Genomic DNA, 26,656 nt, shown 5'->3' with positions numbered 1-26,656 from the left:
GTGCGTGCGCGCGCGCGCGCGCGCGCGAGGGCGAGTGGGGGTACCCGGCGCAGCGCTGGGAGGCCCTGCTCGCAGGTCCCGGGGTCCCGGTGGCGGCCGGAGCTCTGGTCCGCAGGTGGCGGGCGGGTGGTGCCCCCAGAGGCCACCCGCGCGTGCGCGCCCGGCCCCCCTCCCCTCCCCCTCTTCGGCTCCCGCGCGGCGGCGGCGGTTCCTCTCCCCTCCCCCAGCCCTGGCTCCGGGGGACCCCGCGATGCCGGTCCGCACCGAGTGTCCCCCGCCGACCGGTGCCTCGGCCGCCTCCGCGGCCTCCCTCATCCCACCGCCGCCCATCAACACGCAGCAGCCCGGCGTGGCCACCAGCCTGCTATACAGCGGCTCCAAGTTCCGTGGCCACCAGAAGAGCAAGGGGAACTCGTACGACGTGGAGGTGGTGCTGCAGGTGAGCGCCGGCCGGCGACTGCGGCCCAAGGACCTCCTCGCGGCGCTCACGGCCCGAGCCCGCCCGCGGTCCTCGAGCTTGCGGCCGCGGATCAGGCCCTGGCCGCCGGGGCCTCTTGCGCCCGGCGCTTCACAGTCGGGACCTGCCCAGCTGGTGTCTCAAACTCTGCGAGCCCTAACCCTGACCTGCCCCCTAAGACTGGGACCCACTCCCGCAGACATGGAGCCCCTTGACCAGATACCCCGTGACTGTGACCTACCCCTCTGGGATCCGGAAGCCCCCCACTACTTGGACCAGGTTACTTCCTACCCGTGACCTGTCTTGTCACCCCTAGATCAGCTCCCACCAATCCCTCTCAGAACTCCTTATTGGATTCATCCGAATCGGGACGCCCCCTCCCATGGCTGGGCCCGTGACAGTTTCTCCCAGACCTGAGACACGTCCCCCTTTCCTCAGTCCCAGGAATCCTCCAAGATCAGACCTCCGACCCCGGGGTTCTCCTCCTGCTCTGATTTCCTCCTTGGGTGAACTCAATCTGACTCTTAAGCCTTCCTCTTATTAGACCCTGAGCCTGAGAGCCCCCAACCCCACAACTGATTGCTCAGACCCTGGCCCCCCTCAAGACCAGACCCTCACACCCTGGGTGCTGCGTGCTGTGGCTCCTTATAGTCTGTTGCCTCTTGTACCCCACCCTCTGCTTACCTACTGCTGCAGTCTCTTGCTTCAAGCACCCAGCTCTTCACAGCTGCCTCCACCTCCAGGCCTCCTGTCCCAGGCCTCTCATACCCTTTACCCCCATTCTTTGGCCACTTCCAATCTGCTCCGCCTTCCTGGCCCTGTACTCAGACCTCCTTCCCACCCCATACCTGAATCTTCCTCATTCCTTGCTCCAGGGGAACCTCTTTCTGTGTTCTTAATATTTACCCACACAGGCACAGGGCTTCCTCCTACAGTCTCTGATACCTGCGTACTGGCAAATCTAACTCACCCAGTTCTGTTTCTCACACGGATTATTTCCTTTCCACATTCATCCTCCTCCCCCCATTTGACCTGGATCTCTGAGTACCTGCTGCCAGGTGCTGACCAGCTTTGGAAGTATACCTTCACCTCTCCTGGCCCTTCACTCTACCTCACCCCTTACACGCAAATGGTAGCACACTTGACATTTTTTCCCAGTCAAGGGTTGGTGATAGTGGTGGTGAATACGTCTTTCCATCTTCCCTCCCCACAAAACTGTTCCTCCTCTATGTCTGCCTTTGCCTCTGGACCCACTTTCTCCCTCCCTTTGCCCCCTTTTCCTTAGTCTGTTACCCCACCTCCTAGGCTGTTCCTAAAAGCCCCTCCAAGTATCTGTCCCTTAGACAGCCCTTACGGAGAACTCTGAGGCCCTGGCATGATGTACTCCTGCTTTCACGAGCGAGGATAGAATGTAGAGTGTGTCCTTTCTTCATGTTCACCCATTGACCTTTTTTATTTTGAATCTTAAAGAGCATCTCTTCTGAAGAAGTAGGTCTGCCACCCAAAAGACAATGGGGGTACATTTTTCTTTCTGCTAACTATAGCTCCCTTCATCAATTTCTTTTTTTCTTATTGTTCTGTGGGAATAAATTTTTTCTTTTTGATCGGGAAAACAGGATTCTCACATTAATTATGTCTTTGGTCTGTGAACCTAAAACCCTGCTGTGAGCTGTGATATTTATTATAATTGAAAAACTAGTGTGGTTGACATCTTTCAGCCTCAAAATTATATTTCTCATGAGGCAATTCCTCTTATGCTTAAAATGTGAGAATTTAGTGTGAAGGTACAAGCTTTTTTTTTTTTTTTTGGTAACCATAAAATTCTGGAAATGAGATCCTTGGTGTGGGTCATGTTTGGAATCATATTGAATTTGTGCCCATTTTTAAAGTTAATGGTTTCTGATGTTTTAGGGGGTAACTTAAGTGTCAAAACGAAATCTGCTTTGGTTACTTCTGCCATTAGTGTGTTGTTTCTGAACTCCTGTCAGGTGCCAAGTTTCTTTGTGAACCCACAAGGCTGAGTGAGTCAGTGGGCTTTAGAATCTGATGTTTGGGGGAGACTTGTGCTCTGCTGACAGGTTTCAGGGCAGCACAGAGAAGACATCCCTCCCAGGGCTGGCAGCTACTTGAGTAGGATGCCTGGTGGGGGGGCTGTCATCATGTCAAGGAATGCTGCCCTGCATCTGGATTAGTGAGCTGCTTGTTTGTCATGGGGACTAGTCAGTGGCATGTAAATTGCCCCATCTTCTGGTTTTTCAGCCAGGACTAGTTTCTTGGACTCAGCTTCTCAGAATACTTCTCCTGCCTTTCATAACTCAGCTACTTTGTTTTTAAACAGTTTTATCAGGATATCATTCATATACCATATGGTTTCACCCATTTAATGTGTACACTTCAATAGTTTTTAGTATGTTCATTGAATTTTGTAACTACCACCCCAAACCTGTTGCTGTCGAGTTGATTCTGACTCTTAGTGGCCCTCTAGGACAGAGTAGAACTGCCCCATAGAGTTTCCAAGGAGCACCTGGTGGATTTGAATGGTCGACCTTTTGGTTAGCAGCCATAGCATTCAACCACTGCGCCACCAGGGTTTCCAACCACCACCACAATCTAATTTTAGAACATTTTCATTACCTTCCCCCACCCCCTGCAAAAAATCCATGCCCCTTAGCCGTCACCACCTCCCCCCACCCTTATTCCCCAGCCCTAGGCAACCACTAATCTACTTTCTGCCCCTATAGATTTGCCTATTCTGGACGTTTCATGTAAATAGAATCATACTGTTTGTGGTCTTTGTGACTGGCTTCTTTCACTCAGCACAATGTCTTCACAGTTCGTCCACGATACAGCATGTATCAGAACTTCATTTCTTTTAATGGCTGAGTAATATTCCATCGTATTATGTACCACATGTTCATTCATTCATCAGTTAATTGACACCTGCGTTGTTTCCATTTGAGCTATTGTGAATTGTGCTGCTGTGAATGTTCACATGCAAGTTTTGTGTGAATGCGTGTTTTCAGTTCTCCTGAGTAGGTACCTGGGACTGGAGTTTCTGGGTCAGATGGTAACCCAGTGTTTCACTTTTTGAGGAACTGCCAAACTGACAATCCAAACTGACTGCACCATTTTACATTCCCATCAGCAATGGATGAGGGTTCCAATTTCTCTACATCCTTGCCAATGCTTATTATTTGTCTTGTTTGTATTAGCCACACTAGCGGGTGGTTAAAGAGCTCAGCTGCCAACTGAAAGGTCAGCAGTCCAAATCTACCAGCCACTCCTTGCAAACCCTGTGGGGCAGTTCTTCTCTCCTGTAGCGTCACTGAGTCAGAATGGACTCGATGGCATTGGGCTTTTTAGTGGCTGTGAAGTAGTATCTCTTTGTGGTTTTGATTTGCATTTCCCTAACCCTGGTGGCGTAATGGTTAAGAGTTCGGCTGCTAACCAAAAGGTTGGCAGTTCGAATCCACCAGGCACTCCTTGGAAACTGTATGGGGTAGTTGTGCTCTGTTCTATAGGGTCGCTATGAGTCGGGATTGACTCCATGGCAACAGGTTTGGGTCTGTTTAATGTGGAATGATCATCTTTTTTGTGCTCACTGGAGCACTTTCTTTTTTGGGATTCCGTTTTAAGGCATTCCTCAAACCTTTGTGAGGTCCTGACTGGATCATTTTGTCTTTATTGTGACTACTTTGTTCTTCCTCACCATCCAAGAAGCTCAGCATAAATGAAGCCCAGTCACTCTGACAGGGACATTAAAAAGATCAGCTGCTAGACACAGCTGTGCCAAGAGACCTTCTTGCTAAGCATGGGCCTTGTTATCTTTCTCATTGAGATGCTGACCTGTCGTGTGCCTTGTGGTGTATTTGAGTTCACCGTCCATCATCAAGATGAATTTGGGTAGGAGAGACACATGGTTGAATGGAGGCCAAACTGAAATTCTGATTCTTGAGTGTGCAAAATGTTAGCGAATTTACAGTTCAGATTTTAATCTTATTATGAAGTGTCCTTGCCACCTGGTACCCTTTCCAGCAGTTGTGGAAAAACCCCAAACTGTTGAATTGAATGACAGTTGCATACATGACATGTAAGGCCTCAGGCTAGAGCTCTGTGTCATTTATTACAAATTCTCGGCTGACCCAGGTGAGTGTGTATCAGCTGCCTTGATAATGCCCAATGGCCAAGATCAGCAGATGAGGATATTTCAAATGCTTTCACAGCTTTCCCATGGAATACCGTTGTCACCAGCACGTTAGCCTTATTGAAGCTAGTTTGCTTTGGTGCTGACATCATCTGGCTGACTAGGTTCATTGCAGTTTATAAAGGACTGCCTTAGTATTTGACTTAGGGTATGATTGGAAGTAGTTGAGTTCCCAGTTCTGATAAATGCCGTGGAACTTTTCTAGGTTTTTTTGAAAGGAGACCCCTACTTAACATTAAAATCTCAATGTGCTAGCATTGTTTGTTTTGTTTTTTTAACTTAAAATTTGTTTTATTGTGGCAAATATATAAAACAAAACATTTGCCATTTTTGAATGTGCAATTCAGGGATATTAATTACATTCACCGTGTGGCACAGCCATCACCACTATCCATTTTGAAATACAACTAATTTGTTTTTGTTTTTAGTTTTTTTTAATTGTGATGAATATACATGTCACAAAACATTTACCATTTTAACATTCTTCATAGGCGCAGTTCAGTGACATTAACTTACATTCATTACATTGTCCGACTATTACCCTTATCTGTTTCCACAGTTTACCATCAGTACTGGTGTATTTTGTTTTGCTTTATTCCAGGGGTTTACTTTGTGAGTGAGTCCAGTTGTCATGAAATCTGAAAATCTGCCTATTCAGAATGAGTCTGTATAGATTTGGATGAAACGTACTAGTCGATATACTTTCAGCGGCAAGTAACCATGACCGTTTAAAAATAAAGGATAAGTGAATCTATTATCTCATGTTACGTGGTTCCAGGTTGGCTAATTCGGGGGCCCCCGCCAGGTCCAGTTCCTCCCATTTCTCTGTGCTGCCGTACTTGTACATCCACCACCACTGGAAGACAAAGAACCACTTCTTCCTCAAGTGCCTTTCTCGGAAGCCAGCCAAGCTCCCCTAGAAGCACCCAGGACACTTACACACATCCTATTGGCCAGAACTGGTCGCTCACCCCTAAACCAATGACTTGAGAGGGGAGCGTCAGTTTGTCTTAGGTCTGTCAGGGTCGACCAGGCTTTCCGGGGGCAGGGTGGGTACCAGAACAAAATCAGGGCCCTGCCAGTGTGGAAAAGAGGAAATTGATTGTTGTTGGGTAGGCATCTGTCAACCAGTGATTGGTGGCTGCTAAACCTCAAAATCTACTATGCCTGTTATTTCTATTTATTTTAGGCTTCTAACTCATTTCACTGAGAAATTCAAATATCTATGTATGAAAGGGGCCAAGTGGACGTTACAATATAATCATATTTTTCATTGGTATTTTGATTCATAACTGAAATTTATAGCACATAAGTTTTCATAAAACGCTTTTCCTGAATATTCTGCCATTTCACAAAGAAATCATATGTGATGCTGTTTAGTGTAAATAATAGGGGTGGAGTCAACTTCCTAGCAGTGATTGAGCAGTGCAGAAATAGAAATAGGCTAAAAAGACATCAGAAAGAGAATAAAGACCAGGATTGGGGATGATACTATGAGTACAAGCAGACATGGAGACCAAGGGCCCAGCATTGCATGCACAGAGTCTGTAGGTTGGCGTGCGCAATAGAAGATAGCACAGCAAGTGGTGTTTGAGAGTGCTCGCTGTTCAAGTAAAACACTCCATCTCAAGGTATTTAGCTGAAAGAAGTTAAGAGGGTGCTGGGGTTGGTTGAATCATGATGGTTTCAAGGTTGGGTATGCACTGGGCATGCACTGAGTTCCGGGTCTCCCTCACCTGAGTTGGGCCCCCGTATGCTCATGGACTGGTGGATGCTAATGGATTTCCGAAGTGTTCCCCAGCTTGTCCCCTACTAGGCTCATCCATTTGTAACGGGATTGTGTGTCCTTTCTTTGTAGCATGTGGACATGGAAAACTCTTACCTTTGTGGATACCTGAAAATCAAAGGCCTTACTGAGGTAAGTATTTACTCAAATGGATTAAAAGTAGACAGCCTACTTAGCAGTTTAACAGAATTAAGGGTAGCCAAGTTTAGCTCTTGGGAGACCTGATTAAAGCACTCTGGGTTTTTGTTTTCTTGGTTTTTTTTTGTTTGTTTCTTTTATTGTGATAAAATACATATAACAAAAATTTTACCATTTTAACCATTTTTAAGTGTACAATTCAGTGACATTAATTACATTCACTGTGTTGTGCTACACATCAACACTATCCATTTCCAAAAGTTTTGCAACACCCCCAAACAGAAACTCTATACCCGTTAAGCAATAACCCACTGTCATCTCTGCCCCAGCCCCTGGTAATCACTAATAAACTCTTGTCTCTATGCATTTACATATTCTGGATATTTCATATAAGCGGGATCGTATAATATCCGTCCTTTTGTGTCTGACTTATTTCACTCAGCATAATGCCTCCAAGGTTCATTTATATCCTATCATACATCAGGACTTCATTTCTCATTGTGAATAATATTCCATTATGTGTATGTACCACATTTTGTTTATTCATTCAGCTGTCGATGGACATTTGGGTTCTTTCCACCTTTAGGCTGCTGTGAATAATGAATGCTACAGTGAACATCAGTGTACATCTGTTTGAGTTTCTCCTTTTTATTCTTTTGGGTATATAACCAGGAGTGGAATTGCTGGATCATGTGGTAATTCTGTATTTAACTTTTTAAGGGACTTCCAAACTCTTTTCCACAATGGCTGCACCATTTCACATTTCCACCAGCAGTGCATGAGGGTTCCAGTTTCTCCACTTCGTTGCCAACACTTGTTATTTTCTGTTTTTCTGATAATAGCCATCCTAGTGGTATAGAGTGATATCTCATTTTGGTTTTGATTTGCATTTCCCTAATGAAGTCAAGCATCTTTTCATGTGCTCATTGGCTCATATCTTCTTTAGATAAATGTCTCTTAAAGTCCTTTGCCCATTTTTTGATTGGGTTATCTTTTTTGTTGAGTTGTAGGAGTTCTTTATGTATTCTGGATATTAAACCCTTATCAGATAATACAGTGTCTAAATAGTTGCACCATTCTGTAGGTTGTCTTTTCACTTTCTTGATAAAGTCTTTTGATGCATAAAAGTCTTTAATTTTAATAAAGTCCAGTTTACCAACTTTTTCTTTTTTGCTTATACTTTTGGTGTTGTATTTAAGAATTCATTGTCAAACCCAAGGTCTGGATGCTTTACCGCTATGTTTTTTTCTAAGAATTTTATGATTTAAGTTCTTATATTTAGGTCATTGAGTTAATTTTCATATGTGATGTGAAGCAGGGGTCCAACTTTATTCTTTTGCATGTGGAAATCCAATTGTCCCAGCACCATTTGTTGAAGAGACTCTTCTTTCCTCGTTGAATGGATATGTTACACTTGTCAAAGTTGACCATAAATATGTGGGTTTATATCCGGATTCTAAATTCTGCTCCATTGGTCTACATATCCATCCTTATACCAGTACCATACTGTTTTGATTACTGTAGCTTTGTAGTGTGTTTTAAAATAGGGACATGTGAGTCCTCCTACTTTGTTCTTTTTCAAGATTGTTTTGGCTGTTCAGAGCCCCTTGCAAATTCTATCTGAATTTGAGGATCAACTTTTCCATTCCATTCCCTTTTTGAAGTTTTGATAGGAATTTCATTGAATCTGTAGATCACTTTGGGTAGTATTAACATTTTAACTCCATTAAGCCTCCCAATTCATGAACACTGTATGCCTTTCCATTTATTTAGGTCTTCCTTAGTTCCTTTCAGTAATGTTTATAGGTTTCAGTGTACAGGTCTTTTACTTTTTTGGTTAAATTCCTCGGTATTTTATTCTTTTAGAGGCTATTGTAAGTGGAAGTGTTTTCTTAATTTCCTTTTTCAGAATTGTTCATTGCTGGTGTATAGAAACACAGCTGATTTTTGTGTGTTGATCTTGTGTCCTGCAACTTTGCTTTTTTCATTTAATAGCTTTCTTGTGAATTCTTTGGGAATTTCTGTATATAGGATCCTGTCATCTGTGAATAGAGGTAGCTTTACTTCTTCCTCCCTTCCTGAGTTGGATGCCTTTTATTTATTTATTTATTTATTGCCTAATTGCTCTGGCTAGACTTTCCAGGATAATGTTGAATAAAAATAGTGCAAGTGGACATCTTTGTCTTATTCCTGGTCTTAGGGGAAAAGCTTTTAGCTTTTAATTTCCCGAGTATTTTTATCATGAAAGAGTGTTGGATTTTGTCAAATGCCTTTTCTAAATTAATTGAGATTATCATGTGGCTCTTTTCCTTCATTCTATTAATGTGATGTATTACATTGATTGTTTTTCTTATATTGAACCACCTTTGCATTCCTGGGATAAATCCCACTTGATCATGGTGTATAATCCTTTTATTATGTTTGTGGATTCAATTTGCTAGTATTTTGTTGAGGATTTTTTGCACCTATATTCATAAAGGATTTTGGCCTGTAGTTTTCTTTGCCTGTGATATCTTTATCTGGCTTTGATATCAGGGTAATGCTAGCCTCATAGAACGAGGAAGTGTTTTCTCTTTTATTTTTTGGCAGAGTTAGAGAAGAATTGGTGTTAATTGTTCTTTAAGTGTTTGGTAGAAGGTTGAGCTGCTGTGTGACCCAGCAATTTCATTCCTAGGTATGTACCATAGGGATCTAATAGAAATGACACGAACAGACATATGCATACCTATGTTCATTGCAGCACTATTCGCAGTAGCAAAAGGATGGAAACAACCTAAGTGTCCATCAGTGGATGAGCGGATAAGTAAAATATGGTACATACATACAATGGAATACTACTCAGCAGTAAAAAAAATGAGTTCCCAAAACATCTTGGAACATGGATGAACCTGAATAACATTATGTCGATCGAAATAAGTCAGTCACAAAAAAATACTGTATGTTCTCACTTTTATGAAATGACATGAACAAGTAATGTTCATTAGTGGTTACCAGGTATTGGGAGCTGGGGGAAAAGGGGCTTCACTCTCTAGATAGTAGACACTTACTATTTTTGGTGATGGGAAAGGTGACACCAAATGAGGGTGAAGTGTACACAGTTTGACAAAAGGTAAACGATTCCACTAAAAAGTACACAAGAAAAAAGAACCTGTTGGTAATTGCTATGGCATACATAATTTTGAAACTTATGTATATGTATATACATCTATTTGATTGTATACGTATACATTCATACATAGAGTAAAACCTGTGAGAGCCAGAACTTGATGAGACTGCCTTGTTTTTCCAGGTCTCACAAGTTTTCCACCTTTGACAGGATGCAGTCTTAACCACTTTTCCTACCACTCTCTATTAGTGGAAAACATTTGAGTTTTCCTTCTTCGACAGGTTTTCACCTTACACAGGGTTCCAGCTTTTGCAGGTTTTACTGTATAATAAAGTATCTAGAGGGTATAATTGTGGATACTTAGACATAACAAACACATCATGGGATTGATTTCCGAGTTTGAAGGGTTAGGACCACTGTCACATGGGTCATCTCAGTCAGTTGGCATAATATAGTTCATAAAGTTACATTCTACATCCTAGTTTGGTGAGTAGTGTCTAAGGTCTTAAAAGCTTACGAGCAGCCATCTAAGGCACAACTATTGGTCTTTACTTGTCCAGAGCAAAAGAGAAAGAAGAAAACCAAAGACTTAAACCATGAACCATGGCCTCAACTACCCTGAGACCAAAAGAACTAGATGGTCCCCAACTACTACTACCTACCATTCTAATCAGGGCCACAGTAGATAGATCCTGAAAAAATGCGAGAATAATATGGAACAGAACCTCAAATTTCTAAAAAATAAAAAACTAGACCTACTGGACTGGTTAAGACTGGAAGACTCCCCCAGATTATTGCCCTGAAATACTCTTCAAACCTTGAACCAAAACTAATCCCTGAGGTCACCTTGTAGCTAAATGCTAAACAACAAATTGGCTTAAAGAATAATGACTATCACCTGTAGGTACTGTGCTCCTTTAAAAAATCACCTGTATGAGACCAAATGGTCAACAATTACTTTAATATGAAGATAGGAATATAACGGGGCAAGGAAACTAAATTAATGGAAACGAACAACCAGAACGGAAATTAATCAGAAGGTTTACACATAGTGAAGAATGTTACCAGTGTCACTGAACAATTTGTGTAGAAGTTGTTGAATGGGAACCTAAACTGCTGTGTAAACCTTCACCAAAAACAATAAAATGTTATTAAAACAAAAAAATGTTTGGTGGAATTCACCACTGAGCCCATCTCGTCCTGGAATTTCTTTGTTGTAAGGTTTTTGTCTACTGATTTAATCTCTTCCTTTGTTATAAGTCTATAGTTTCTGTTTCATCTTGAGTCAATTTAGGTAGTTTGTTTGTTTCTAGGAATTTGTCCCTTTTGTCTTAGTTATCTAATTTGTTGGCCTGCAGTTGTTCATAGTATTCTCTTATAATCCTTTTTATTTCTGTAGGGTTGATAGTATTATCCCCACTTTGGTTTCAGATATTAGTTATTTGCATCCTCTTGCTTTTTTCCTTGTGAGTCTAGCTAAAGGTTTGTTCATTTTAGTGATCTTTTTAAAAAGCCAGCTTTTTGTTTTGTTGATTCTCTTTTTTTTTTCCCCCTCTAGTCTCTATTTCATTTATCTTTGCTCTAATCTTTATTATTTCCTTCCTGGTAGCTTTGGGCTTAGTTTGCTCTTCTTTTTCTAGTTCCTCAGGTTGTAAAGTTAGGCTATTGATGTGAGAGTTTTCCTTTTTTTTATTGTAGGTGTTTGAAACTCTCTGTTTTTAAGCATTGTTATTGTAAAGTGAACATGAAACTCGTAGTTTTATGTTTTCATGTGTCTTGATGGCAAGTATACAAAATCACAAATATCTTAAAGAAAAGTTTATAAATGAGTCACAGTAGGACCAACACTAACAATTTTATTTTCATCTTTTTTGGGGGGAAAAAAACAAGCATATAACTACCAGTCTCATCATAATTTCAATAGTTTCAGAGATAAGCACTAATTATTCAAGAACTAATAATTTTTAAGTTCTTTAAACCCCTTAGTTCATGGAAACAATAAAAAATGATCATCCAGCTTCTAATAGAAGTAGCTTTTTGTGTAAATATAAGATGTTTTCTTTTCTTTGAACCAATTTTTTAAAGCTTGCCAGTCATGGGAATTTAGAAAGCAAGAAAGAGCATCCTTTTTGTTTCCCCCTTCCCGTTAGTGAGTAAACAGGAAGAGGAAGAAGGTGGCTGAGCTGGCGGCCTGACTCCACAGGAACGCCGGGAGTTGATTTGGCGGCTGTGTCCTGTTGGCCTGTTATCAGTCTCACTGTCTTTATTACCCAGCAATGTTTGGAACTACTGGATGGAGCAGTAGAAAGGGCCCTAGGGTGAAATTCTGGCCCTGCCACTCACTGGCCATATGACCTTTAATTTCTCTTCATTTCAGTTTCTTCGTCTGTGAAGTGAGAATAGAAAATACCTGCTCTGGCTATTGAATAAACTAGTCCTAGGGAGGAGGAAAAGACCCTGGGTGGTGCAGTTAATGCACTTGGCTACCAACCAAAAGGTTGGAGGTTCGAGTCCACCCAGAGGCACCTCAGAAGAAAAGCCCCACATTCTGCTTCCAAAATATCAGCCACTGAAAACCCTAGGGAGCACACTTCTACCCTGGCACACATGGGGGCACCATGAGTCAGAGCCAACTCCATGGCAACAGGTAGATAACTAGTGACATGAAGAAAAGTGTACGATTATTTGATTGAATTTTATACCTGTATTTTTCATTTTTGTTTTCTCATTTATAATTGTTAAAATATCAAATACAAAATTTATTTCAATTAAATAAAACTAAATGGTTTGGGCTTTGGTCACAGTAGTTGTCTTTCTCATGTATGCAGTGTGGCAAAATTATTATTAAATTAGAGATAATTTGCCTTAGTTACTTCATATTCACAAATGAGCACCTGAGAGTTTCAGTGAAACCCCAGCTTTGTGAAGAGTGAGATTCTGAAAAAGACAGCTGCCGGTAGGAAGAGGGACCTCTCCTGGGGAGGCCCACACGTCCTCACTGGGAGGGTTGGGAAGCTCCAGCTGAGGGTGCGGTAAACTTGTTCAGAACCAGGGAGATGGTTCTACTCTCCAGTTTACTTACCTATAAGACGAGGTACATAAACATTCTGGAAGTTCTCATTAACTTGCTGGTCAAATGAACTTTAATCTCCCAGAAGGCAATTCTGCTAGGGCCAGCCTGGAATGGTGGAAGGATCTGGTTGGGGAATTGAAGTGGCTGATGACAGCCAGGCAGGGGAGGAAGACCACGCCTGCCGCGGGTGGATGGGGCTGATGGCCAGCTTTTCCGTGCTGACTCATTTTTCTGATATCCTTCCTTCTGCTGACACGGTTTTTCTTTAGCTCTGTAAATACCACCAATTCAGTTGTAGTCAAGCACTTGAATTTCCTGTTGCTGCCCTGAGAAATATTTTATTTTTTTGATGACTTCTGTACATATCGAATCTTATTCCTTAGATATTTATTTTATTTAACTCTGTGATGTACTGTCTAAAAGTGTTTTTAGAGAGAAGTCAGTGCAAAAGCACTCTTTGGAAAAACGGGTGGTTTAAACTACAGGTATTTAATTGTGTTGTAATAGAGCCACTTTATCATTTTCTCCTTCTCTTCCTTCTGTGGTGGTTCTGAAAAAATATTTAAAGCTCAAAAACTCAGGGGAAAAAGAAAATATATTTTTTAATTTAAAAATCTCAAGTCATGAATGACGACATACTAGAAAAGCCTGCCCAGGGGCTACATTCTGGTGTGGTAAGAACGCTCACTTGCCTCCACTGACTGCTTCCTCTGAGAGCCTGAGAGCCGTGGTGCTGACTCAGATGGAACAGGCTTGTTCGTATAATTCAGCTTATACCTTAAAAATCAGGTTTCTGTTTAGGAAACTTTCTCCTAGCAACTGTAGTGGTAAGTGGGTTGTGGGGTTTCTTTTGGTGTTACATTTACAGTATTTAAAGTTCACTTTTAAGGAAACAATACCCTCAGCAGTTTCTTCATAATCAGACCTCTTCAGTCAACTAAAGTCCTGGGGAGGGGTTTCTGGTCCTGGGAAGCCCCAGGAGCCCATGGCTGCAGTGTGGCAGGCCTGCTCAGGAAAGCACGACAGGTAGGCTGAGTGGGGAGAAGTTGTGAGCCGTCTGTGAACATGGGAGGACGCGAAGGGCTGACCTAGAATCTGAAGAAATGGGCCTTCTGTGGTCCCAGGCATTAGCACTCTTAATCATGGCTTTGCTGGGCCGCTGACTCTTTGTAGCTATGCTCCCCAGAATCACCAGGGGCTTAGCTATGCTCCCCAGAATCACAAGGGGCTGGGGGAGGGGAGAGGTTGTCTGGTTTTTATAAATGTAGAGGAGTGATATTCTCTACATTGTTAACTTTTTCTAACAAATCTTTGGTTCCTACTTATTAGCAGATGAACAAATAGCAAATAAAATTAACAGTAGTGTTACAAGCATCCAAATTAGTGTGACAGCTTTTAATTATTTGATACCTAATTATTTACTTTGCTTTTTTTAATATTTTATTGTAGAAATATATATGTAACAAAAAATTTTTACCATATTAACCGTTTTTAAAATGTACACTTCAGTGATATTAATTATATTCACCATGTGTACAACCATCGCCACTATCCATTTCTAAAAGTTTTTCATCACCCTAAACAGAAACTCGGTACCCCTTCAGCACTAACCCCCATCCCCCCCAATCCCTGGTAACTACTAATAAGCTTTTGTTCTTATTCATTTGCCTAATTTAGATATGTTATACAAGTGGGGTTATGTAATATTTGCCCTTTCACGTCTGGCTTACTTAACTCAGCATAAAGTTTTCAAGGTTCATCCGTGTCGTATCATGCGTCAGGGTTTCATTTCTCTTTGTGGCTGAGGGATACTCCATTGTGTGTATATACCACACTTTGTTTATCTGTTGATCTATCAGTGGACATTGAGGTTGTTTTCACCTTTTGGCTATTGTGCATAATGCTGCAGTGAGCACTGGTGGACAAGTGTCTGAGTCCCTGCTTTTGAGTCTCTTGATAGGAATGGAATTGCCAGGTCATGTGATAACTCTATGTTTAACCTTCTGAGGAACAGCCAGACTTCTCCACGAGGGTGCACCATTTTGTATTCCCACCAGCAATGTCCACATCCTCACCAACAGTTGTGATTTTTTTGTTTCTGTTAATGGACATTGTAGTGGATTTGAAGGAGTGTCTCGTGGTTTCGATTTGCATCTCTGTAATAACTAAGGGAGCTGAGCAACTTTCACGTGTTTATTGGCCATTTGTGTATCTTCTTTGAAGTAATGTCTGTTCAAGTCATTTGCCCATTTTTTAATTGCATTGTTTGTCTTTTCATTGTTAAGTTGTAGGAGTCCATTATATGTTCTGGATATTAAACTCTTACATATATATTGATTCCCAAATATTTTCTCCCACTCTTGTTTGTTTTTTAATGGTATGTTTTTTATGGTTGTGATTTCACGTTGCCAACACGATTTATGTATATTTCCCCTAATATGTAAATTGTTTAGTTTATATGCTAGAATTAAATATGTCCCCTGTATTTGAAAATAACCAAAACCAAACCTGTTGCTGTCAAGTCCATTCCGACTCATAGCGACCCTATACTTGAAAATAGTTTCCCCTAAAATCTACCCCCACTGGAAACTTGAATACTTGGCTTGGAAGGGACTAACTACTGAATGATTTTGAGAACCTGTGGGCCAGACCATGGTCTGAGGAAGACTTTGCTGTAAATATTGTGATTTTGAAGCTTCTTTGTGATTTTTACCTTGGAAGGTAAAATCCACTAAGTCATCGTCTGCTTTGTATATTAGAATATTCAGAATTCACTTGTGGAGATAGTCTACATTGTTTTTTGAGAGACCAAAACATAACAATTGAAGTCTAAGAAGGGTTCTCTGCTTCAGGCAAAGCCTCCAAAGCCCAAGAGACCTTCCAGCATATGGGCAAGTTCAAATCCATTTCCACAGCCTGTTGGCAAACCACCCAATTTAACTCTGGTTTGGATTGTTGATTAGCAATGTGATTATTTTTGTCAAAGTATTAGAAGTTAAAGCAAGGTCCATTCTCCCCTTGTAAAGGCTGAAGCTCTTGTTAAAACATCTCATTTTGATATTTGGCCTTTTACCGTAGGAGTACCCAACGCTTACAACCTTCTTTGAAGGAGAAATAATCAGCAAAAAACACCCTTTCTTAACTCGAAAGTGGGATGCAGATGAAGATGTTGATCGAAAACACTGGGTAAGTAAATCTTTGACCTGTTCTGGGTCATCCAGGGACTGCAGAGGGACTGAGGAAATGCTGGGCAGGAGCTAGAGACATCCCTTATTCCTACGCAAACCTCAGTTGTTCATCTTCCGTATGAAAAGAGCTTAGATACCAATTTAGATGCTCTTCTTTAGGATCCCTGGTGGTGCAGTGGCTACTAACTGAAAAGCTGGCAGTTCGAACCCACCAGCCACTCCAGTGGCGAATGGTTACCTGATGAGAAACCAGAAAAACCAAACCCATTGCTGTGGAGTTGATTCTGCTTCGTGGCGACCCTATAGGGCAGTGGAACTGCCCCCAGTGGAATGCCTGGTGGATTTGAATTGCCGACCTTTTGGTTAGCAGCCGTAGCTCTTAACCGCTATGCCACCAGGGTTTCCCCGATAGGCATAGTACAGTAATAAACACTTCAAGACAATTTAATTTCCGTTCCACAGTTTTTTCATTGGTTGTCACACGTCTTATGTCTTCAAAGTCTATATTTCAACTGACCGTAATAGATTTTTGGCATAGTAGACCATGGTGATGATGTATTTTTGTTAGACACTAAGGAATTCCAATATGCTTACCTACAACCAAAAATGGTTGTGACAGTAATGAAGATTCTGAATTCCTCATTCTTCCCGTTGCCACTCACACCTGCTGCCTAAGTTCTCTCCGGATTTTGGTATAACAGTCTCTGAGTGAGCTCCAATGTAGAGGAGCCGCTTTGCTTAATAATGATTTTTACTTGAGTAAGCAAAGGAATATCTATCAAATGCTGAGTTTCAATGGATTTTAGATTGAAGCTTAAACTTTTTAAAACATTTTTTCAAAGCTACATGTTTTGACTGTTGTTATAGCAAATAGACAATAAAATCAGATAGTCATTTGTGTTTCTGTAATAAGAGAATGAACATGATCCAATTATCCAAAAGGCGGGGAGAACTCAAGTGGTATGTAATGGTGCCCAGTGTTCAAAATCGGACTGGGTGGGCTCCTCAACGCCACTGGTCACAGCCCTATCTCATGCCGGCTCCTCCTTCGTGCCTTGCCAAGATAACTCCTTCCTCTGTTGGACAGCTCTAGTGTAGAAAGTTCTTTCTTGTAGTAAATGAAAACCTGTTTCCCATTCACCTTTATTTTTCATTTCAAATTGGTCCTCCAAAAAGCAAGGTCTTTGAGGTCCAATGAAAATTCAGTTTTTGGCTAGGTTGACCACGGAGTGAATATCTGCAGAGCACCTCTCGTTTTCCCGTTAGAAAACCGCAGCCATCTGAGACTCTGGCCTTTGCTACACTGGATTCAATATTTTGGGTGAAAGAAAGACTGACAAGGGTCACCCTTGGCAGCATCATGCTCAGTGTGACAGTGATAGGGAGCTGGGCCTGCAGGGTTCTCCTTCTCCAGCAGCTCTGTCCGCCTGTGTAGGACTCTTGGCATTTCCTATAACTTCCCAACTCACTTCTTTTCTTAGGATTCCCTGATTGTCACAGGGGACTCCTAGGGCTCCCACAGGGGACCTCTAGGGCTCCCTACTGGGCCTCAGTTTGTCTGGGGATTATGATGTCTAGTAAACTTCATGGACATCATACTTGGCAAAGTACAGGGTCAGCAAAAAAGAGGAAGACCCTCAACGAGGTGGGTTGACACAGTGGCTGCAACGATGAGCTCAAGCATAACAACGATTGTAAGGATGGCACAGGACCGGGCAGTGTTTCATTCTATTGTGCATAGGGTCGCTATGAGTCGGAACCAACTTGACAGCACCTAACGACAACAATAAACTTCACGTATGATATCATTTTTCCATTGTAAACTCTGATCAGATGTATTGCACCCTCAAATTTTTTGAGTTAAAGGTGGTGGTATCACAAGTTAAAGATTCCATATATTTAATTTACTCAGAATGAAAATATCTATGACTTAATAATGCCTCCAGGTAAAACAGCAGTTCACCCTTTCCTGAATTTCCTTTATGTATACTTTTTTTTTTTTTAACAAAAACGGGATCATAAGATAGTTTCGTAACCCACCTATTTCACTTAATGATGTACTGTTGACATTTTAAATACAGTACCCTATTTAGTGGTTACCTAGTAGGCCATTTAAGTTGCTTTCAGTTCTTTATTATCATAAAATCTTTATTATCAAAAAGGCAAAGATAGAACAGTATTAAAAAAATTTTTTCAAAAAAAAGAAATCACCCCTAATTCCAATACTCTGATACAACTATTTTAATTTTTTATTATTTCCTTCTAGTCCTGGCACACACGACCTAATTTTACGTAGTTGCAAACTTAATGCATACTCTGTTTTTAGTCTCCTTCTTAATTTAACAATATATTACCTACTTCCTGCTTCTGCTTAATGAGTTAGCCCAAACCATGACATTACGTCCAAGCTCTAACATTTGCCAGCCCGTTTCCCCTCTGTGGCTGCCCATTCAGGCTGTCGATAGGTTGTTTTATATCAGTCTTTGCTACTGTTGAGATCTCCTAATTAATTGTTGGTCTTTGTTTGTTTTTGGTAAGGTGTTCCAAGAGAAGGTTCCTGGGATTTCCTGGTCCTTGGGATTCCTGACACCTGTTTCCATCCTTGGGCCTTCTCCCTAGCCATGTCTTGGGAAGATGGGTGGATAAAAAGCTGTCCCGTCAGCTGGCCTGCAGGGCCCTGGTCTGGAGCCCCACCCGCTGCCATCCTGCATTTGAAACATTGTTCACACCTGGGCATGTCGTCGTCTCCCTCTATTGATCTGTCATCATGCTCTTTTTTGCTTTCAGGGCAAGTTTCTGGCTTTTTATCAGTATGCAAAATCGTTTAATTCTGATGACTTTGATTATGAAGAACTGAAGAGTGGGGATTATGTCTTCATGAGGTGGAAGGTAAGGCCTCCCTGTAGTGTATACTGTGGCCAATCTGCAGAGGGCAGCTCCTGACCAGGGCTCCCTGGCACAGTGTTGGTTACATAGGGCCTTATGGCAGTGTCTTTACATACTTGTGTAAAGCAGACACACTTCTGAGCAGCCCCCATCACAGTGACTTCCCAATCGGTTTCTCTGGTGAAACTATTTGAGTGACCAGCAGATAGTCTTGGTGGTGGTCACCCTCGGACATTGTGCCTTCTCCCTTTCCTTTTTACCACCCAAGAATCCCTTTGAGCCTTCGGGTTACATCATTTCCAAGTGTTCCGTGGATTGGGGGAGAGCCAGACTGCCTTTGAACACAGTCATCGTTGCACACAGTGCTCAGCAGTGGGTGACAGCGCCCCTTTACGTGACTGCTTTCCTCCACCACCTCCTGGGCTCCGTGCAGCCTCGGCTCTGCCAGCTCCTTTCAGGCAGGAAATGACGGGCCTGAAATGGAATTTGGGTTTTTCGTTGACCAACCCTCAGAGAATTCCATCTGGCTGCACTCAGTGGACTAGTTCTTGGCAGAGAACTCATTTGTGCTACCTGCTTTTGTGGTATGGTACTTGCCTTGCTACAGCCACGGATGGCAAAAGCACAGAGCTGTTAAGTAACTCTGTGAGCGTATATAAACCCCAGCTGCCAAGCTGTGGGAAAAAGTTGTTTTATCTTGAAATCTTGCCAGCTTTTTACAAGTCAGTTCCTTTAGGGTAGTCATTTCTAGTCTTTACTTTGTATACCTAATATTTTGAGGTAGGGTGTGGGTCATTGTTCTTTCAGTAGACATTTTGGCTCACCACCTAATGGGAAATGAAACAACTAACCAATTAAAGGAGGTCTTTTGTAAAGTTCTAAAAGTAGTTTTACTTCACTTTAATTATTAAAAATGGCAATTTCCAAGGTTGAAGAACAGGAAGAAAAGTGTCTTGAAATCAAAACAGCAGTGGAGCTGTTTTATCTCCAAAGACTTTCTCAAGGTGACTCCACTGTGGGCTTTTAGTAGCCCTGCTAGGCCCTAAGGCCTAGCCTGGTCTGTCTTCTGGCTGGAGAAAACAAACTTGCCTCTTTCCTAAGGTACCTGACCAAGAGTGGTACTGTTCTGGTTGCTGTGGATGCAGTAGAGCTTTTTGACGGGGTGTTATTGGGGCTACTGGTGATTGAGCTGCCCTCAAAATGACCTGCAGACCAACAGAAGTGACTCGTTGTTCTACAGGTGGTCAGGGACTTAGTGGCCGTCCCTGATTGGGGCATACACCTGCTTTTCTTAGGTCATTCTGCCTGTGGTGTCTGAAAGGCATTTGTTCTACACGCAGATGCTTAGACCATGGTTACCTTCTCTTATTCGCTGATCTTAGCGAGCTGAAGACAGTTTGCAGCTTCAGTGTGTAGAGTACTCTAGTAGCACAGAGATGCTGTTCAGAATCAGGCTGAAACCCAGAGGCTTGCTGTCACCCGTAAGTCTGGTTTGGACCATGGATGGTATTTTTCCCCCAAGTAGTCACTGTGGTTGTTGGAAAATGCTGCGTACTAATCACCTCCCATCTGTGTGCAGGAGCAGTTCCTGGTCCCAGACCACACGATTAAAGATATCAGCGGTGCTTCCTTTGCTGGGTTCTACTACATCTGCTTCCAGAAGTCGACGGCCTCCATCGAGGGCTACTATTATCATCGGAGTTCAGAATGGTAAGAGACCTCAGGGGCAGAGGCAGTGTCTTGCTGCTTCCTGGCTCTCCTCCAGCTCACCAAACCCAAAAAAAAATCTCCTCTGCATAGATTCGTGCTTTATTTAGATGCTGAGGCCAATTTAAATGCTCTCAGTTGCTCTAGAGCCCACAAAGCAGAGAAAAGGAGAAGAAAGTGATGTTATAGATAAAGGGAGGTAGGGACAGTTGCCAGGAAGCCAATTCCAACTCATGGTGACCCCATGTGTACAGAGTAGAACTGCCCCATAGGATTTTCATGGCTGTGACCTTTCAGAACCAGATCACCAGGCCTTTCTTCCAGGTGCCTCTGGAAGGGTTTGAATTGCCAACCTTTCTATTAGTAGTAGAGCACTTAACCATTTGCACTACCCAGGGACTCCTAACTTATTGCAGAATACTTTCTAGCAATACTATATTTTTGGCAGTGTTTTAGTCTTGATGGCTTTGTATTTATTGCTCCCAAGTTAATGCAGTAAATAAAATTTAAGACCTGATTGTGGGCAGTGTGGATTTTGCTGTTGGCGTTCTTTTACATTTTTGTGGTCTCAGTCCTTGGTCCCACATGCGCTTGATTCAGCCTGGTGACCCAGGAGCCTGTGGGAGCCGGTAGCCCTGCCCTGCCTTATCCAAGATGAAGGGCTAAAAGCCCCCCAGGTGCTAGCTTTGGTCCCCTTCTTGGGCCTCTCCTGTCTCCTTGCTGCTGTACCTGGGGTGTGAGCCCTGTTATGGATATCTGGCTCCCCCTCAGTGTGACCCCTTCCCATCTTTCCCACTTTGGTGGCCCTGAGCTGGAAGGACTCAAGTTCCTTGTGTGGTGGCAGCAAGATTATATCTGTGAGGAAATACCCACCCTGTAGGCATGATTACTAAGCCTTTGGTTCTGTTTTCAAATTAGCTTTAAAACTTTTCATGATTCTATTTTTTTTAACAACAACGTTATCAGTTATTTGAAGTGTACAACTCCATGTCTTTAGTGTGTTCACAGACTTGTGCAGCCACCACCATGGAGTTTAGAACATTTTCATGATTCCAAAAACGTTAGCAGTCACTCCCCATTTCCCCCAGCCCCTCCCCCACAGTCCTAACCTAGGAAACCACTAATCTATTTTCTGTTGATTTCCTGTTCTGGACATTTCATATAAATGGAATCATACAGTATTTGGCCCTTTGTGACTGCCTTTTTCCACTCAGCATAGTGTTTTCAGGGTTCGTCCATGCCATTGTGTATCAGTGCTTCATTCCTTTTTATGGCTGGGTAATAGTCCATTGTATGGATAGACAACATTTTGTTTACCCATTCATCTGTTCATGGAAATTTGGGTTGTTCCCATCTTTTGGCTATTATGAATAATGCTGCAGTGAACATTTGTATGCAGGTTTTTGTGTGAATATATGTTTTTGTTTCTCTTGGGTATAACCTAGGAGTGCAATTGCTAGGTCAAATGGTAACTCCATGTCTAACCTTTTGAAGAACTGCCAGAAGTTTTCCACAGTGGCTACACCATTCTACTTTTGCACCAACAGTGTTTGAGGGTTTCAGTTTCCCTGTGTCCTCACCAACACTGATTATCTGACATTTTGATTACAGCGATCCTAGTGGGTGTGAAGTGGTGTTTCATTGTGGCTTTGCTTTGCATATCCCTGCTGGCTAATGCATAATCCTTTTTTGATCATTTTTTTAAAAGAAATAAATTGCGTTTTACCTGTGTTCTTCTTTTATATGCTCTTCCTCCTTCTTTGTGAAGCAAGAGGGACAGAGCTGACATCCAAACCATGGACTCTCAGCATCCCAGGGGTTCTCGCCCCAGTGTATCGAGTGTCCAAGCATTGCTTCTCCTTCCTGCCTGGCTCCGCACCCACCTACCAGTTGGGGGGAGAGGGGGACAAACACCTCACACTTCCCTGTGGGGAGGACAAACACCTCACACCTCCCAGTGGTAAGACAAACACCTCACACCTCCCTGTGGGGGGACAAAACACCTCACACCTCCCAACATTTAACAGACACAGTGAAGAGCTGGGGAAGTGAGAGTGAAAATGGTCAAATGAAATGTATTTCTATGCTGTTGTTGGATGCTGTGAGACGGGGGTGTGCGATGTCATCCATGAAGTTCTTAGGCTCCTATTGCCTGATCCTACATGTAGGGAGCTGAAGTGCTAGAAGGAGGAGAGGCAGGGCAAGGGAGTGAGGACGAGGGCCAAAGGCCAGGGCGAGCTGTATAAAACGCACCATCACTACTTCTGATTGGAGCAGAATGCCAAAACAGCTCATCTTATGCATAGTTCAGGAGGGTTCCCCAAAAAGTTTGGAATAAATTTAAATTAGATTTCACTTGGGAAGCATAAGGTGACTGCATTTCAAGTGTGCAATGGTCTTTGGGCTCAGAGGGAGTGCCCCTAACATCCTCAGGAGCTTGGTTTTCAGCATGCATTAGGTGACTGCTGCCCATTTGTGTCTTTCCACCTCTGCAGGTACCAGTCCCTCAATCTGACTCATGTTCCTGAACACAGCGCACCCATTTATGAATTCCGGTGACAACGGTTCAGAACAGCCACCAAATAAAACTTAACTTGGCAAAAAGAGCTTTGCCAAGAAAATGTGTACCTGCCAGAACCAGGAGGACATGTGTTCCTGTCTCTTCAGAGTAGACTGCACCAGAGAGCATGAGCGTGAGCCCACAGACACTGGGAAGCACAGCCGATGCCGGCAGGTGAAGGGCTCCTCGCTCTGCCTTCCTCTCTGTGGCTACTTGGTCTTAATCTGTTTTTAAGCTACCTTAAATGCACTTTTCCTTCTTGCTCAGCTAACTTCTGTATCACTGAAATGCCCATTCCTTCCTCATCCCAGCCTCCAGCTGCGGAGGACATCAGCTCCCTGGATCACCTTTGGCCTTGGTGCTCAGTGGTTCCTACTCCTCTGCCCACCTCAGAGCCAACTGACGGGCCTGGGCCCTCCCCTCCCCAGTCATTTGGGCTGGTAGCTCAGAGAAGGCCGAGCCCAAGCCACCTGTGCCCTCAGAGCTCTGCGGGGAGCTGGCAAGCCGGCCTGGCCAGCCTAATCAGTCTCAGTTCTGATTGGTCAGTGGGGTCAGTTAGTGCCGCCCAGCCATGACGTAAGCAGCACAAAGCTAATAAGTGGCTGTGGGTTCCGGGCCTGCCATGGTGGTCACTGAATTTAAGGCTTCCAGGTCCCCGGCAGGAGCAGATTCCAATCCTGCCTGCTCAGTACCTTTGCTCCAAACTTTTGAACTTGAGGGCAGTACTAAACTTAATGAAAATAAGAGTTTTTTATTACAAAATTATTTTTATGGTCCTTGAACAAGGACCCTTGGCAAATGCACAATTATTCAGAATTACATTTTATCGTTTTCACATTGAAAACAACAAATGTTGACTTAGTAATTTTTATACCTATATCTATATGTATGTGTATATTTAATCAACCAGCAGTTTTGAAACTAGTCATCCTGGTACAAAAGTTTTGCAGCATTGCATAAATTATAGTACTAAACACGAGAGCTGTTCGGGGGCCAGTTTAGCATTTGTACCCTCCTCCTTTTGCTGCTTCAGACAGCAGTCTTCCTGGCAGCCTTCTGTATCTGGCAGAAGGAGCAGAGGTTCTCCTGAAATACGGGGGTGTGGGGAGGGGCGGGAATATGAACACGCTCAAGTAACTCGAGGCTCGTGCCAAAGTGTGTGTGTGCGCGCTTTGTTTTGTTTTTTAAATGTTGAAAAAGCTTAATAGGTTGGCATCAGCTATAGCCCACAAAGATGGGCAGGGCTTTGCAGGGGTTGGCATTTTCTGGTGGCTTATAAGACTTCCTCAGAGTACAAGAGGAAAAGCTTTAAGACAGAAGAGCATTAGAACCCAGGGGAGCAGAGGAACTTGAAGGTTGCCTGTCCACTGGTCTGAGAAAACAAAGCCTTTGGGTTAGATGAGTACTGAGGAAATCTTTTTATTGTTAAAATAAAGTGACTTTCCTTTTAATGATACAGTACTGTATATTACTGAGACAGAGTATTAGGGGAGGCTTACATGAGACAGATGTGGAGCAGTAGTCAGCGGACCCTTATCATAAAATCTGTGCAGGAGTGTGACAACCCATTTAGTAAGGTCAGAGCCTTGGAACCCTAAAAATTTGTCCTAGTGTCTTAGGTGGGAAATAACTCACATCTGTTCCCAGAGATGAGTCAGAAAAGTTTTCTTGATTTTGAAATTTAAAAGAAGACTGGCTCTGGCCAAACCCAGCTGATTCCACACAGATGAGCGGGTGGGTGCACCACTGTAGCTGCAGAGTTACCCTGGTGAACTTTGTATAGGAGTCAGGGCCGGGCCAGGGCTGTGCTGGTTTCTTGATTCCCACAGGCCCTTTGGTTTCCTGTCAGTTCTCTCTGTGGCCCGCTGGTCAGTATCTCCTGTGTTTTGCAAGCCTCCTCTGAAGACGCAGGCCCTGCTCAGGGCCCTGGGGGTGAGGCCACCCTCCAGGCTTGCTGGGGGCAGGTATATGTGTCTTTGAGGGGTAGGTTGAGTAGGCAGGGAGGGATATTTGCAAGAATTGCTGATGTTCAGCTAGCCAAATGGGAATAAGCAAGGTTCTATTGTAGGGTTTTTATTGTTTGTTTGTTTTTTTTAAGTTAGGTGATGAGATGTACCAGTTGTGTTGGGGAAAAATGAAGAAGTGATACCCTTAACAGATCTTTTGGCCACATCTGTGATGAATTCTGCCCACCATGGATAGGGAAGGGATTAAGTATTTCTCACCTCTGCTCAGAAACTCACAGCTGATTGACATTGACCCCTCCTTCCCTCAGAGAGCTTACTTCTTCCAGCCAGTTCCCAAAGGAACTTCGGGGAGTTAGCCCCATTTGTAGTTACTTTTACTCTTTTCTGAACCTTCTCAGTGGTTTACATGACTCTGCTACTATGTGCAATATTTTTGGTTGACGTTTGTATCCATCATTAAGAAGGTAGTACAGATTGCAGATTTTCTGCCATCTTCCTCTACACCAAACAGACCCGACAGGAGGTGGGTCCTCAGAATTGGCTGCTCTTCCTCCTTTGCTCAGAAAGCTTCCATCTGTGCTCCCCCAGCCTGGTCACTTGCCAGGCTGGAGTTATTCCCATCCTTCACCATTATAGACCGTTTCTGCTGCCGTCCAAAAGTGACTAAACAATGCCTAATGCTAAGCAGAAAGTCCGTGTGTGCTGGTTTTGTTTGGGGACGTTGGAATCACAGACTCCAGAGGAGCACAGAGATGTTCCAATGTCTTTGCTTTTAGAAACAGGGAATTTATGTTCTCTCTAAGGCCTTGAATTGAGTTTTTCTTTTCCACATAAAATAGTCTGATAAGCTAATTTTCTAGAAAGAAACGCCATTGAGTATGTTGTATTGTGGTTTAAAATTACTAACACATTCTGAAGAAGAGAAATAAGATTTGATTTGGAATCTCACATGTTTTTAAAAATTAGATTTGAATGGGCGCAAGGTTTGACTATTTTGTTTCTTTATGGAGGACATGTGGAAAGAGTTCGAGGGTTTGGAATTGGAGAAGTATTTTGCAGAGCTATCAATGTCCAGATAATTTTTAAAAATAAATAAAGGTATTTAAGCAGTGAATTTGTCCTGTTTCTAACTCAAAACAGCCATATTAGAAGAAAACTGTCCTTTTACTGGCCCTGTGGCTACGGAGATGTCCTGGGCTACCGGAACCCTCGGCAGGGACTGAGGTCCTCTCTGGGCAGCTGGCAGCAAGGTCTGGCCGCTCCTTCCTTCCCACTCTGGGGCTTTCAGCCACTCCATGCTCCTGCTGGAGCTCCATGTTGGTAATTTCTGTATTTCTTTAGAAATACAGAGCATTTCTTTTTTTGCAGGGTTTATACTTTTATTTAATAACAGAACATACGCAGACAGAGCACACAGGGCGCCCTGCAGCCCCACCACACTCCAGCACCTGAACAGGGTGTGCTAGGGACTTCCCAGGGCAAACATTGGCCCTGGTCCTCTGCCCCAGGAACCAAGGCCCCAGCTCCCCAGTTACACCACATTTGGATAGACCACCCTGAATGGCATCGATATATCTGGGTTCT

General features: G+C 43.1%; 1 protein-coding gene across 1 annotated transcript; it reads left to right on the top strand.

The window, feature by feature from the left end:
- Nucleotides 1–235: 235 nt before the first annotated feature.
- GID4 (GID complex subunit 4 homolog) lies at nucleotides 236–26,186 on the top strand. Its single transcript, XM_003420659.4, has 6 exons — nucleotides 236–439; nucleotides 6,520–6,579; nucleotides 15,843–15,950; nucleotides 18,740–18,841; nucleotides 20,418–20,548; nucleotides 23,041–26,186. Exons 1-6 carry the CDS (start codon nucleotides 251–253, stop codon nucleotides 23,102–23,104), a joined length of 654 nt encoding a protein of 217 aa, XP_003420707.2. The 5' UTR covers nucleotides 236–250; the 3' UTR covers nucleotides 23,105–26,186.
- The last annotated feature ends 470 nt before the right edge of the window (nucleotides 26,187–26,656 follow it).

This window comes from Loxodonta africana, chromosome 2, assembly GCF_030014295.1.
Source record: "Loxodonta africana isolate mLoxAfr1 chromosome 2, mLoxAfr1.hap2, whole genome shotgun sequence".
In the NCBI taxonomy this organism is placed as follows: domain Eukaryota; kingdom Metazoa; phylum Chordata; class Mammalia; order Proboscidea; family Elephantidae; genus Loxodonta; species Loxodonta africana.
Note: the sequence above shows the minus strand (reverse complement) of the source record. Positions and strands in the feature narration are given on the sequence as shown.

Excerpts from the sequence above, each read along its gene's own strand:
- GID4 (XM_003420659.4), top strand. The coding sequence starts at position 251 with ATGCCGGTCCGCACCGAGTGTCCCCCGCCGACCGGTGCCTCGGCCGCC. Across the intron at positions 6,580-15,842 it reads AAATCAAAGGCCTTACTGAG|GAGTACCCAACGCTTACAAC; the intron begins GTAAGTATTTAC and ends CTTTTACCGTAG. Across the intron at positions 15,951-18,739 it reads ATGTTGATCGAAAACACTGG|GGCAAGTTTCTGGCTTTTTA; the intron begins GTAAGTAAATCT and ends TTTTGCTTTCAG.